This window comes from Lonchura striata, chromosome 6, assembly GCF_046129695.1.
Source record: "Lonchura striata isolate bLonStr1 chromosome 6, bLonStr1.mat, whole genome shotgun sequence".
NCBI lineage: Eukaryota > Metazoa > Chordata > Aves > Passeriformes > Estrildidae > Lonchura > Lonchura striata.
In genome coordinates, this window is record NC_134608.1 from 66,925,801 (window position 1) to 66,940,707 (window position 14,907).

The window sequence follows — 14,907 nt, forward strand, 5'->3', positions numbered from 1 at the left end:
ATCTGCCTCCAAAATACGGGGGAAGGATCCAAGCTTTCCTTCCTTTGCGAAAGAACTGTCCTGCTTCTCCAGGTGCTCATGGCCAAAATTGAGATTGTCTCCAAAATTCCCTATCTCCAAAGATTGCCACCAGACAAAATCTGCCACTCCTGACAAGTCTGCCTGGCCTTGGCCTAATGAGGCTCTCACCTGCCTTCCAAACAGTGGGGCTCTGTGCTTTCCTTCCTATGGAACAGAACTGTCCTTCTCCTGCAGGTGCCAATGGCCATATTGGGATTTCACCTCCAATGTTGACTGTTGTGACAGACTGGAAGAGATTGTTGGCTGGAAACATTTCATGTGTGGGGGAGGAAGGGGCAGGTCCAGCCTTGCCCTGCCCTGGAACCCCAGCACTGCCCTGCCCTGGAACCCCAATCCCCCCAGAGCCTCTATCCCAGCCCAGCAGTGTCTGCCAGTCCCTGGCACAGCACAGGCAATGCTCCACAGCCACCTCTGGAGCCCCAGCCCAGCTCCTGAGTGACCAAATGACCCCAAGTCCCACCTGGGGGAAGGGCCCAGGAACACCAAGGGTTATTTAAGGCTGACCGCAAGGCAAGCACATATCTTGACCCTGCCTCCTCTTGGAATTTCTGTCTGAACACCACTGGAATCCAGGAGATGGTAGCTGCGTGTGTGCTTCTCTGAATCTTATTTTTTCTCTCTTTCTGTATCTACCTCTTCTATTTCTGTACTCTTGCAAATATTGATTAACTTAAAATTGACCAGGCTCAGAGTTTGTGAAGTTGAATGGGCCAAGTTAATGCTTTGAGAAGTTTTTTTTGTTGATTGAATGCCATATTAAAACGTTTGCCAAAGTTTATCTGATTTTCTAAATTTCCCAATAAAGGCTGTTTTGTCCTTTAGAGCTCCTGAGAAACTCTTGATAGTATTGCTTCAGTGCATCCAAGGCAGAGGATACAGATATTTTCATTCCTTTCAAATGTCTCCGTGAGAGAGTTTTTTAGGGATGGGGGTCAGGGCTTGTGTGTCCTGCTTGGCACAGCCCAGGCAGGGCTTTCACAGCCCCATCCCACACTCCATTTCCCAGCTGGAGCCGCTGGTGCCTCTGAGTTCTGCTGCCCCAGCCCCAGGGACGCTCTCCTTGTCTGCCCATTCCCCCAGGGTCTCTGGGCAGGGATGGCCTCAGTGGGGGCTGCTGACATCCTCAGCAACTTGGAGGCTGCTGCTGAATTTTCCTGCTCCAGAGGCTTCTTCAGCCTTCAGCTCTTCAGTTCAGGAATTCAGTGCCCCAGGGCTCATTAACATTCAGAACACCTTAACAAGCCAAGCCTCTGGGAATAATTTGATTTAAGCTTTCAAATTCTTTGTGGTTGGTTAGGCAGATTCCATTAGTGTAGTTTAAATGAATGAATTTTATTTACACAGGGAGTGAGAAACTATTTTTTAGGTCCCGTTTTGATGTTTTACTTAATTCACTTATATGTTGACATTGAATCCAAATACCTCCTTATGCAGTTGGAATAGATATGAAAATCAAGACCCTTCATGGCTGACATTCCATCAGACCCTGTCCCTACCCCCACCCCACCATTTCCCCCATCCAAACCCTGGCACTCAGAGCAGCCTTGTGCAAATCTGAGTTGCCTCCAGCCCAGGCTGCACCTGCAGGTTTCAGCTCCTGGGCTCCAACTCCCACCTGCTTTCCTTGGAGAAGGAGCTGCCCCAGACACAGAGGGATGTTCATTTATTGCCAGCCAACAAAGCCAAGGGAAGGCACAGCTCCATCAAATGCAAAAGTCATTCCTCTGCTGGCTATTAAATCCACTGTGCACAGCAGACAGTCTCAGAACAATGGAAAACACCTTCTGTGCCCAGCACAGATCCCAAAGTCCCCCCAAACCCTCCCTGCCCCGATTCTGCCCAGATTTGCTCTTTGCACACAGGAGTTACAGGCTGAAGGCAGGAGCTCCCTCCATGCCCAGAGGGAGGCAAAGAGGGAAAGTGGATGAAAAGCTCTCCTGTGCAGACCCAAGGTCCAAGTGCAGCCCCTGCAAGGGGAACCACAACTTATAAGGTTTGTGGCCTTTGGGCTCAGGGATGGTGACACTCAGAGGCACAGAAAGGTTTCTTGCCAACAAACACAAGTTGAACATTTGAACAGTTTAATAACCATCACAGCTCTTTCCTCAGCTCTCTGGGATGTCCCAGCAGCATCTGACATGTCCCCCATCCCCAAGGGATTTCTGTAGATGAACAGTTTTAGACAAAGACATAAGAAAATGCAATTCTGTGATAGATATAAATCTAAGTAAGTGGTTGGCTAATGTGATATTTATTTGAACTTCAGAAAGATTGGGCAACTCCCTAAAGCTCAAATCATGAGACCAGTCAGTTGAGAGGCTCTTGAATGACCAGAGAGCACCTAGAGGAGGAAATGTGGGAGCAAAAGGAAGAACATAGATCCAGCTGGTCAAGTGAAGAGATGTCCTTAGACATGGCCATTTCAACAGGACAGCTGGAAACCCCTGAAGAAAGAGGGAGATGATGTAATAATCAGAATATTGGTGACACAAGGAGATGGGAAAATCAGTATTTCTTGTCCTTTTCTCATCAGCACCCTCCCAGGAGATCTCTGTTCCTGGAGAGAAAACTTTTGTGTTTCTTAAATGACACAGATAATAAAAATGTCCTTCTATAATGTGAAATGTACAAGTAATAACACCTCTGCTCCTTTCCAGGCAGACATCAGCTGTGTGCCCATGAACAGGCAGTGCCACTTGTGCCCTGAGGTGCTGAGCTGGGATTGGATCTCTCAGAGAGGAGCTGAGGGAGAGCAGAGCACCTTGCAAGCTGCAGGTCCCTGCCAGCCACGCAGGGCTTCTGTGCCATCAACATCTGCTCTGCTCCAGTCTGGAACAGGGCTCAGCACGGTGCCGGGACCATCAGACAGCTGAGGTGTGAGCTGGAATTCCATGCCCTCCCCATGGCACAGCAGCCCTGCATTTCCCTGCTCCAGCCTTGGTCTCCAGCACAGCCATGGAGGCTCTTTGGGCTCCTGAGTGTTCCTGCAGCCCCCAAGGGCAGCTGAGCTCTGCCTTGGGCACAGGCAGCCCTGGCCAGCGCAGGCCATGCTCAGCAATTCCTTGTCTGTGCCCGGCCTTGCTGCCAGCCCTGGCAGCGGCTGCGTGGCCCCTTTGTGGCCCTGTGCTGGCCCAGCCATGGTGCCACAGCCCCTGTGCAGCCCAGCCCAGGACAGGAGCATTGCGGCTGGGAACGGCCCCTGTGCCGTGGGGCCCTGGGCAGCCTTGGGGCTCTGTGCCCCATGGCCTCCCTGCTGGGCAGCCTCTGCCAGCTCCTGCCGAGCCCGTGGCACCTGTGGGGCTGCACAGACAGCCCTGCCCGGGCTCTGCCGGCCTCGGGGCCAGCAGAGAGGCGGCCAGGGCTGGCCATGGCCGGGAACAGGCCCTGAGCCCCGCAGGAGGATGGAGCTGGGCCACAGCCAAACTCAGCCCAGGGCAGAGCTGGGCTCAGCAGCCAGGGCTGCCCAGGGCTGGCACAGACAGAGGCTGGCGCTGACAAATGTCCTGGGCCCCTCCCTGCTCTGGCCATGCCCCAAGGGCACAGAGCAGCCTCCTCTCTCGGGCTCTTGCCTGTTTTCAATGCCTGCCCAGGCGCTGGCCCTGCCCCACAAGGCCTGGGCTGAGTCCTGCCCCTGCCCGCTCAGCCAGGCTGAGATGGACACTGATGGTTTCTGTGCCAGGCTCTCCCAGCCCAGCCCAGCTCCCTGCCAGCTCTGCCAGCTGCCCTGAGCTCTGGGCAGCACCAAGGGCCTATCCCCAGCACATCCCAGCCGGCTCTGGCCCCACAGCTCTGCTCAGCCCAGGCTGCTCTGGGCACTGCCCCACGGCCTCAGCCCCTGCCAAGGGCACAGCAGCAGCTGCAGCTCAGCCAGGACTCAGCCCCACCATGGGAGAAGGGGCTTGGCCAAGGCCAAAGGAGCTCCCTGGCTGCCCTGCTCCCCTCTGCCTCAGGTGCTGAGAGCTCTGCAGCCCCTCCTGCCATCCCATCTGCCCAGGCCAGCACAAGAGCCCCGGCCCTGGGGCCCTCCAGAGCTGCTCCTGCTCCAGGCCCAGGGCCCATCCCAGAGCTGGGGCAGCCACAGAGCTGTGCCCATTTCTGCTCATTGCTGCTCTGATGGGGATGCATCCTCAGCCACTTGGGGGTTGATGATGAATTTTCCTATTCCAGAGGCCTCTTCTTTCCTGAGCTCTTCAGTTCAGGAATTTAGTGAGAAAAGCACATAAACATTTGTTCAAAACATCCAAACAATAAAAGCTGCTGGAAATAATTTAAGTTTTCAGTTCTTCTGTGGTTAATTATACAGATTTCAGAAGTATATTCAAAGTGAATTTACTATATTGAAAACAATACAGAGAAAACAGTTTTGTCCTGTTTTCTTTTCCTTGTTTATAGATTGATATCAGCAGTTGCTATGGACCCCCAGCACCTTATAATGAATTCTGAACAAATACAAAAAATCAAGACCCTTCATGGCTGACAATCAATAACACTTAGGTCCCCACACTCTCCACACCAAGGCTGGTGTGGGGTCTGGAGCACAAGTCCTGTCAGAGCGACTGAGGGAGCTGGGGATGTTGATCCTGGAGAAGAGGAGGCTCAGGGGAGACATCATGACTCTCTACAATTCCCTGACAGGAGGGTGAAGCCAGGTGAGGGTCGGGCTCTATTCCCAGGGACCAGGGACACGACAAGAGGACACAGCCTTCAGCTGCACCAGGGGATGTTTACACTGGGCATCAGGAAATATTCTTCACACAAAGGGGGATTGAGCATTGGAATGGGCTGCCCAGGGAATTGGGTGAGTCACCATAACTGAAGGTGTTTCAGGAAAGACTGGCTGTGGCACTCAGTGCCATGGTCTTGGTGACAAGGTGGTGTTGGGTCCCAGGTTGGACTCGATGCTCTCCTAGGCCTTTTCCAGCCTGGTTGATACTCTGATGATTGTGACACTGCAGGACCCTGCGGAAGCAAGAGGCCATTGTGACACTGCGGGGCCTGGGGGCACTGAGAGGACCATGGTGACACTGTGTACGACATGGCACCATGGAGCCACGGGGCCACTGTGACACTGTGGGGCTGAATGGAAGCAAGGAATGCATTGTGACAGTCTGGGTCCTGGTGGGACCACAGAGGCCATTGTGACCCTGCAGGGCCTTGTGGAACCATGCAGAGCTTTGTGACAGAGCAGGACCTCATATCATGATGGGGCCATGGTGACACTGCAGGGCCCCATGGAACCAAGGAGCCAGTGCTGCTCCTCAGGGACTCATGGAATGTAGGAAACATGTTGGACACCGTGGTGGACCTTGGGACCAAGAGGCCATTGTGACACTGTGGCACCAAGGAGAGCATTGCTGCCTTGCCAGACCTCATGGAACCAAGGATCCCCTGTGACACTGCAGGGCCTTGGGGGACCATGGTGACATTTTGACACTGCAGGGCCTAAGGATCTAAGGGACTTTGTGACACCAAGGGGTCTCATGGAACCAAAGGGACATTGTGACACTGGGAGGCCTCATGGAATCATGGAGACCATTGGAGCACTCTGGGTCCTCATGGAACCCTGGAGACACCAAGTTGTCTGGTAGTGTTGATCTGCTGGAGGGTAGGAGGGCTCTGCACAGGGCCCTGGACAGGCTGGATCCAGGGCCCAAATCCAACAAGGTGAGGTTTAACAAGTCCAAGTGCCAGGTCCTGCACTTTGGCCACAACAACCCCTGCAGCGCTACAGGCGGGGGACAGAGGGGCTGGACAGCAGACAGGCAGAAAAGGACCTGCAGGGACTGATGGACAGCAGGCTGGACATGAGCCAGCAGTGTGCCCAGGTGGCCAAGAAGGGCAATGGCTCCTGGCCTGGATCAGGAATGTTGTGGCCAGCAGGAGCAGGGAAGTGATTCTTCCCCTGTGCTCAGCACTGGTTGGGCAGCACCTCGAGGGCTGTGTCCAGTTCTGGGCCCCCAGTTTAGGAAGGACAGGGAGGGGCTGGAGCATGTCCAGAGAAGGGCAACAAGGCTGGTGAGGAGTCTGGAGCACAAGTCCTGTGAGGAGCGGCTGAGGGGTCTGGGGCTGTTTATCCTGGAGAAGAGGAGGCTCAGGGGACACAAGGTGGTGTCAGGGCACAGGTTGGACTTGATGATTTCCAAGGTATTTTCCAACCTTGCTGATTCTGGGATTCTCTGAAACCACCCTTGGAGCAGTTGCAGGAGGAGCCCTGGGCCTCCTCTTCAGAAGCTCCAGCAGCCCAGGTCCCTCAGCTTCTCCTCACAGCCCCAAAGCCCATCCGGTCAGTCCTGCAGAGCCTCTGCAGCTCCTCCTCACTGCCCAGAACAGGGAGCCCCACAGCCAGACACAGCAGCCCAGATGTGCTCACGGTGGTTTTCTGTGCTGAGCATTGGCCTGGCCGTGTTCTTGAGAGAGCCTGGGCAAGGAGCCTGGAGCCCCCAGGCCCTGGCCTGAGGCGTCAGCGCTGGCCCAGCAGTGCCCATGGCCTGTCCCTGCTGCAGCCCCGGCACTGCCACCCCAGGACTGTGCCCAGCCCCGAGAGCACTCGGGCCCTGCAGCAACACCAGGGCCACCAGGGCAGCGGGGCAGGGCCACGGGAGCAGCACTGGCAGCACCAAGTGCTGCTGCTCCTGGGCACAGCTGCTGTGCCAGCCCTGATCTGCCCCAGCTCTGCACACAGACATTACTGCTGCAGCTCCAGAGAAGGCAACAAAAGGGCATCTCTGCAGAAAACTGTGCTGGGAGATCCTTTAGTTCCTTTAAAGGCACCGTGAGTGCAGCCCCTCATTGACACAATCTGTGGCCACAGGGAAGGTGGAGGGAAACAAAATGAGAAATGGCACTACCAATTTTATTTATGGAGAACAATATGAAAACAGTAAAATAAAGAAAAAAACACTAAATGAAACCAACAAGGAGAAAAAAAAAAAACAACACTTTTATTGCCAGTGGTTTGCAGAAATTGATCAGCAGTTTAATGTTTCTGAAACCATCCTGTCGTCAGTTTCCACAGTGCAGCCTTGAGCTCCTGGTTCCTCAGGCTGTAGATGAGGGGGTTCAGGGCTGGAGGCACCACTGAGTACAGAACTGACAGGGCCAGATCCAGGGATGGGGAGGACATGGAGCGGGTTTTCAGGTAGGAACACATGCCAGTGCTGAGGAACAGAGAGACCACGGCCAAGTGAGGGAGGCAGGTGGAAAAGGCTTTATGCTGTCCCTGCTCAGAAGGGATCCTCAGCACAGCCTTGAAGATCTGCACATAGGAGAAAACAATGAACACAAAACAGCCAAGTCCTAAACAGGCACTTAGTGCAATGAGCCCAAGTTCTCTGAGGTAGTATTTGGAGCAGGAGAGCTTGAGGATCTCTGGGATTTCACAGAAGAACTGGCCCAGGGCATTGCCATGGCACAGGGGCAGGGAAAATGTATTAGCTGTGTGCAGCAGTGAATAAAGAAAGGCACTGGCCCAGGCAGCTGCTGCCATGTGGGCACAAGCTCTGCTGCCCAGGAGGGTCCCGTAGTGCAGGGGTTTGCAGATGGACACGTAGCGGTCATAGCACATGATGGTCAGGATGGAAAGCTCTGCTGAGATGAAGAGCATGAAGAAAAAGAGCTGTGCAGCACATCCTGAGTGGGAGATGGTGCTGGTGTCCCAGAGGGAATTGTGCATGGCTTTGGGGACAGTGGTGCAGATGGAGCCCAGGTCGCTGAGGGCCAGGTTGAGCAGGAAGAAGAACTTGGGCGTGTGCAGGTGGTGGCCGCAGGCTACGGCGCTGATGATGAGGCCGTTGCCCAGGAGGGCAGCCAGGGAGATGCCCAGGAAGAGGCAGAAGTGCAGGAGCTGCAGCTGCCGCGTGTCTGCCAGTGCCAGCAGGAGGAAGTGGCTGATGGAGCTGCTGTTGGACATTTGCTGTGGCTGCACATGGGCACCTGTTCATGGAGAAAGGACAGGGACAAGTCAGGAGAGGCTGCTCGGAGCCAAACCTGGGCCATTCCCTGTAGCCTGTTCTGCTGGTTCTCACCCACCCTTGTTCCTGCTCTGGGGAAACCTTCAGACAAGTGTGTGCCTGAGCTCCAGCTGTGCTGGCTGAGTGTGCCAGGAACAGCCAGGCCTGTGCATGGGGGCTCTCAAGGAGCCATCCCTGCCCTGTTGCCCTGGGTTTGTGGCCATCTGGCAGAGGGACAAGGGTGGATATTCAGGATTTGTCAGGGGAATCACTCCTACTCCAGAAAGGCTTTGATACCATCTGCACTCACATTTCTAAAGGAAACAGATGGCAGGAGATGATTTTAGGAATAATTTTCCTACCCACACATCATTGCTCACTCTCTGAGATCAGAAATCACCAGCATTCCTGCTGCACTCAGAGTTTGCCACTGAGAGATGTGAGAGGCAAAGGATTCCCTGTGGCTGAGGGAAGGTTAGGGGCTGGATGGGCTTGTTCCCCCAGCACTGCTCTGTTCAGCCCCCTCTGCTTCCCTGAGCATCTCCCTGGGCCTGGACATCCCCTCCTGAGAGGTGCCTTGTCCCTGCCAGCGCTCACAGAGCCCATCCCACCCTGTGTGCCCTGGGCCCGGCCCTACAGAAACCTGCCTGTGTGCAGGGCCCTGGCTGGGGCAGGCTCTGTGTGCAGCTGGGCAAGGGCAGCTCAGGAGAGCCCTGCTGGGCCCTGCAGAGGTGATGCTGCTGCTGCCCAGGGCTGAGGAGTGGCTGAAGGCCCTTTGGCAGGCTCCCAGAAGAGAGACTGACCAGCCAAAGTGTCTTGGTTCGACAAGACAGGAGTCTGTGGAAGAGGGCAAAGCCTCCTGTGCAATGGAGAACGGCAAACCCCCGTCCCTCTGAATTACCAGGATCTTTAAATTAAAGGGCTCTCAGGCAAAGATGTGGGAATGGGAGTATCAATTCTTTACTAGGAGAAAACTAGACAACAATTTAAAAAGGCAAATGCAATCGGTACAAACAAAACCAGTGAGAAAGTCCAGAACCTGAGGAGTCGGGGTGCCCGTAGCAGTTCTGCTGGGACAATTGCTCCCCTTGCAATGGTTGATGAGTTGCAGCTGAAGTGGTGATCTTTGGAAGGGTACAGTTTTCCTCTGAAGATCTGGTGGCAGTGGGGCCGGTCTTCCTCTGCGCCGGGGTTGCCTCCGAGCTCCGCTGCCGTCGCCTCAGCGCGCTCCGGCTGCTTCGCTGCGAGATCCCGCGAAGAGAGAGAGAGAGAGAGAGCTGCTTCTCTGGGAATCCCGCGAAGAGAGAGAGAGCGAGCTGCTTCTCTCCCTAAAAGCTACCCCTTTATACCATAATAGAGTGCTTGGCTTCCCCCTCTGGGTGGGACCCCTCACGGTGTTACATTTACCAGCCCAGCAGTGAGTCAGTCAATAGTGTATAAACAAACCATTGCCTCTACGGGGCAAACCATTGTCTCTGAGAGAGATAACAAAACCTGTCCGACAGGTTTGCCTTCAACAGATGGCAAATAGAATACAAGCTTATTTTACAACCCAGGACACAAAGTCACAGTTCTGGAGTCTTTGTAAATGTTCAAACATTCCTTTGATGACCCTGTGTATCCCTTTCAACTCAGAATGTTCTGTCATTCTGGGATTTCAATTCCTGTTCTGCTTCTCTCAACCCCCTGTTGTCTATAATTGAAGGAGAAAAAAAGCCCTTGCAACAGTGTTAGAACAGTAAAGTAAAAACCAGACCTTTATTGGAAGCTTCCAGGTGTCCCAGTGGGGATGAGGCACAACCGGCCCCTGATTTCAACAATTCATTAAGGTTGATTAATTAGGATACTTAACAAGGACATTCAAAAGGATATTCACTTGTCCCAGTTACACACTCCTGGCTCAACACATTGGAGTAGGTCCAAGGACTTTTTTCCCCCAGTTTTCGTTATCACTGCTGGCATACAAAAACCAAAATGTTCTTCTTGTAGGTCCTCTTCCTGATGAAAAGACTATATAATATTCAAAAATGCATTTATACAGTCAGGTTATTTTTCTAAATTCTAAGAAAAACCATAAGGAAATATACTAGAGTTAATTAAATATTATAGATATAGAGATATATAATATAACTTTAATATTGTTCAGTAAGAGTTTAAGAGAGGTAATCAAGAGTTTAATAGCAATAATAAAGGATTATAGTTTTCTAAGTATATAAGTATAATCCTAGGCTTACCTTCTTTGGGAAGTGCCCTCCGGAGCTGTGCCCAGGCTGGTCTGGAGCTGGGAGCAGCCCTGCCCCAGCCAGCCCCTCTCAGCAGCAGCACCTGCCCTGCTCAGGGTGGCTCCTTCCCCCCACAGCTCCTGGCCAGCGCTGGGAGCAGCTCCAGGGCCGGCTGAGAGCTGTCCCTGGCAGGCAGCAGAGTCCCTGGCCCAGCACAGCGCCCTGGGCTGCAGGACCCTGCTCTGCAGGACAGCCCTGGGCACCCCTGGCTGCTCTGCACAGGAGATGAGCAGAGAATGCACTCACAGGCTCTGTGGGCATTGGCATGTTCCAGCTTTAGGAGATCACTGCAGGAGCTGCAGCTGCATTGTCCTGCAGCCAGAGGTTCCTGTGCCAAGGGCTGGCAGTGATTCTGCCCCAGGCACTTCTCAGCCCCTTCCCAGCCCTGACTGGTTGAAGCTCTCTGTGCCTCTGTGCTGTGCCCGGGCTGGCTGCAGGCAGTGCCCCAGCCCTGCTGGGCTGGCAGAAGAGCTGCTCAGCAAGAGAAATGTGCTTTTGAAGCTCTGCTTGGTTACCAGGATCTCCCTCTGTGCCAGGAGCCCGGCCCAGCTCAGCAGCACAGACACAGCACAAGGACTTTAATGAACCTCTGGGGCTTTGTGCTCAGGCCCTGAACATCAGGCCCTGAGAGGGAGCTGCAGAAACCTCTCCAGAGCTCCAAGCCAGAATCCAACTCCAAAGTTTCTGGGACTTTTAATGGGTCCCACTGAGGGACACGACTGAGAAAGTGGCCCCAGGTCCCAGGCAGAGCAGAGAACTGGAGGCACTGATGCCAGGTGGGGACAAAGAGAAGCCAAGTCTTGGTGCCCTGGAGCACAGCAGGGTCTGTGCCACCAAGGGCTGTGAGGAAACACCTTGTCCTGAGGCCCTGGGGCCTCCTGGAACAGCCCCAGCCAGGCTGGGCACTGTCAGCCCCTGGTCCTGCCCTCAGCATCCCCCCACTAGCCCACATCCCAGTGGCCTCAAGGATCTGCTGGAAGGAGTCCCTGGGGAGCCTTGGTCAGGAATGGCCCTGGGGGCTCCTTCATGCTCCCAGGGACTGCAGGTTTTTCAAAGGACTTTGGCTTTTGCCTTGGAGTCTCTGAGAGGTTTCTGCAATCTAGGCCTCCAATTATCTGCTGTAATTAGTCCCTGGAGAGACTTTGTCAGGAACAACACTCAGTGGGGCCCATTAATTCTTCAAGGTACTTCAGTTTTATTAAGGTACTTGGTGTTTGCCTTTTGATACAGACTGTGAGAGGTTTTTGCAATCATGGCCCCAATTATCTGTTTTAATGAGTCCCTTGAGAGCTTTGTACTGACACTCAGTGGGGCTCATGAATACTTTAAGATTCTTAACATTTGTGAGGTACTTTGGATTTTCCTTTCCACATTGAGAGTTCTTTGTGCCATTTTCAGTCTCTGAGAGGTTTTTGTGCCATCCTGGCCTCCAGGTCTCTCCTCCAAGGACTCCATGAAGAGCCTGTGGTATAGATGGACCTTTGTGGTTCCCATTAATGCTTTAGACTCCAACCACTTTGGGGTTTTCCTCTGACTTTGACTCCGGGAAAGGTTTGTGCAATCTCCTCTCAGGCCCTGAGGTTCCAGGTCTCAGCTCCAAATGCACCACGGAGCTCATTAGGATCAAGCAAGTCCTGAAAAACCATGGCTTTACCTTGATTTCCCTCTGCTCTAATGCAGTTCATCAGGAAGTTTTCTGTAGTGGTTTTGGCTTGCCAATTTGAGATTTCTCGGCCAATGCATCAATTAGTGTGGTGAGTTCAGTTTTGGCTAATTACCAGTGCACTCACTAGAATATACTTACTCATTTCCTGCTGTGAGATAGGAGTAGGAGAAAAGCAAATGGGCTGAAAACTTTAAAAGGGAATAATGAAAAGTTTATTAACAGTAACTAAAAGAAAGAGTAGTAAGAATCATATCAAAACTTTCACAAAACTTCCTCTCTCCATACAACTTTTTCTTTTTATTGACAATATATGGACACAAAACCTAAAATTTTGAGTACGTTTACCACCTCTAAAATAGTCTTTCTTCACTTCACTTAGGGAGAGGAGTCTCTCTTTCTTGCTATGGAGACTCCTCCATAAGAAAACAGTTCTCTTGGGGCTCTCAATTTCCACGAATAGCAGCCACTTGGAAAAATGAAATTGTGAAATCCCTGACATTTTTTCACAGCTTTTCCCACAGCACTGTTTATGGGCCATGTCAACTTATGGCATATTAGCTTAAAGATGAGCTGTTTAAGACCAAATATTTTCTTCTTCTATTTCTGAAATCATCTTCATCTCTGGGAACAGAGGTCTCCTTCTCTTCCTGAGGACACAGGGTTTCATCACTCTGCTGCATTTCATTGTTCAAACTTCTCATGAGATAACAGCTACTGCAAAATTTGCTCACGTTAGCATGGAGGCTTTTGCTGAACAAGTTATCTCCCCATACTTTTGAATGCCTTACAGGGAAGAGAGTCTGATGTATCAATGACATCCTTCTCCATAGCTTTAGCAGAGGATTTCAGCTCCAAGATCAAGGCATCTCCTCATCCCTCCCATCTGGGACTCAACTTCCTCTTCCCTGCCCTCGGTGTGTCCATGCTGCTCCTCTGTGTGCCTGCCCTGTGTCCTTTTCTCTCACTGGAGGGAGGATGGCAGCACTGGCAGAGTCAATATCTGCCCAGGGCTGCAGATGGTTCTGTGAGCCTGGCCGGGCTCATTGGCCAATTCTAAATTTGGCCATGGTTCCTGGATATGAAGACCAGTTCTTTTCCATAGCAATGAAGGAACAGAGCGCCATTGTTTAAGGGACAGACAAGAGGTGAACACCAGATGCAAAGGCCAGCCAGTGATGCCAGATTCTTTTTGAAGAGATACCCTTACAAATAGGAAATTTTTTAGGGTGAGTACCAATTTTGGCAATGGACATCTGAAATAACAGACTTTTTTTCCATACAGAGGAGTGTTCCAGAAGCTGATGAAAGGCAGCCCTTGACATCCCAAATCAGCCAGACCTGTCAGGTGGCCCCTGGGAGGACAAGCCAGCCAGACCTGGTCCATGTTCCCTCGCTTCCATGGGGCCCCACAGTGTCCCAATGGTCCCTTGATTCCAGGAGGCCCTGAGGTGTCACAATGCCCCCTTAGTGACACGGGGCCCTGAAGGGTCGGAATGGTCTCCATGGTTCCATCAGGCCCCACAGAGTCATAATGGTCTCTGAGTCCATGAAGCCCCGCAGTGTCACCATGGCCCCTTGGTTCCATGGGCTCCAGTGGTGCCACAATGATCCCCTTGGTTCCATGAGGTGCCCACAGTGTCACAGTGATCTCCATGGGAAGGTAAGAACCGAGCCCCAGTGCTGCAGGGGCAGCCACCAGAGGCCAAAGCCAGCCAGACTTGATGGTACTGGCAGATTTTGGCTGGGAGCAACCCTTGGATCTAGGGAATTTTAGAAGTGGGATCCCAGTTTCAGATATGGACATCTGGAGAAGTACAGGTTTTTCCATAGGAAGGAAAGCACAAACCCAGTGTTTCAAAGGCAGAAGAAGAAAGAGGTAGCTCCTGGGAGGCTGAGACAGCCAGACCTGTTCTTCCTGGCAGCTTTTGTCATGGAGGAATCATTGCATACATGGAATTTGGGAGGAGATATCGCAATTTTGACCACGGACACCTTGAGTAGAAGGACAATTCTTTTCATTGGAAAGAATGCACCAAGCCCTAGGGTTTCAAAAGCAGATGAGAGGCAGCTCCCAAGAGGCCAAGGGCAGCCAGACCTGTCTGTCCTGGCAGCTTTCACTTGGGATCTATCCTTGGATGTACAGAGTCTTGGAGGAGGAATCCCAGTTTTGGCCATGGCCCATGGAGGAGAAGGAGAGTTCTCTCCCATAGGAAGGAAAGCCCAGAGCCCCAGTGCCTCAGGGCAGGTGAGAAGCAGCCCTGGACTTGCCAAGATGGTCAGGTGGTCCCCAGGAGGCCCAGCCAGCCAGACCTGGTCCATGTTCCCTTGGTTTGGTGGTGATGCCTTGAGAGGCTGCCTAGAACAGAGCTAGGCAGTGTTAAAGGAATAAAGCAGGTATTTATTAAAAGGCCTTCAAGGGATACATCTTGGGCAGTACAAGAGCCTGGCCCTGGCTCCATCCTAAATGGAGTCCAGGTCACGAGTTTTCACTGGGACAAACAGGGAGATTTGGTCTGGCAGGATGTGTAAAACAATCTCCTGTAATATCTACTTGTTCTCACACAGAGCACTTGGCTGCAGGGACACATTCCCATCGTTCCTGCCCTGGTTTCAGGATTCAAACACTGCTGTCCTTCCCAGGAGCTGTTTTTCAGCTCCCTTGGGAGGCCTTTTGGCCTCTGGACCCACACTCTGGCTCCATTATTAGCACTGCTGGATCCAAACCCTTTATCTCCACCAACAGTAGTGATTTCAGGTGGATATCCTTTTTTCCCCAATTGTTTTAAACACTAAAAGTGTCAATAATTGTGCTACCCTGACATGGGTTTGAATAATGCAATGTTGTTCACTATCCTTTAACCAAATTACTTCATTTTCCCCTTGATAATCTGCATCAGTTCCTCCTCCCATGGCATGAGCACTTTGCAAG

The 14,907-nt window shown here is 52.4% G+C and overlaps 2 protein-coding genes across 2 annotated transcripts in view; one reads left to right on the forward strand and one right to left on the reverse strand.

The window, feature by feature from the left end:
• LOC144246355 (uncharacterized) overlaps positions 1 to 14,907 on the forward strand; it is a 511,900-nt gene that overhangs the window by 394,297 nt on the left and 102,696 nt on the right. The window lies entirely within an intron of this gene.
• LOC144246422 (olfactory receptor 14I1-like) lies at positions 7,058 to 8,330 on the reverse strand. Its single transcript, XM_077783816.1, has 2 exons — positions 8,309 to 8,330; positions 7,058 to 8,013 (listed from the first exon to the last, which is right to left on the reverse strand). Exons 1-2 carry the CDS (start codon positions 8,328 to 8,330, stop codon positions 7,058 to 7,060), a joined length of 978 nt encoding a protein of 325 aa, XP_077639942.1.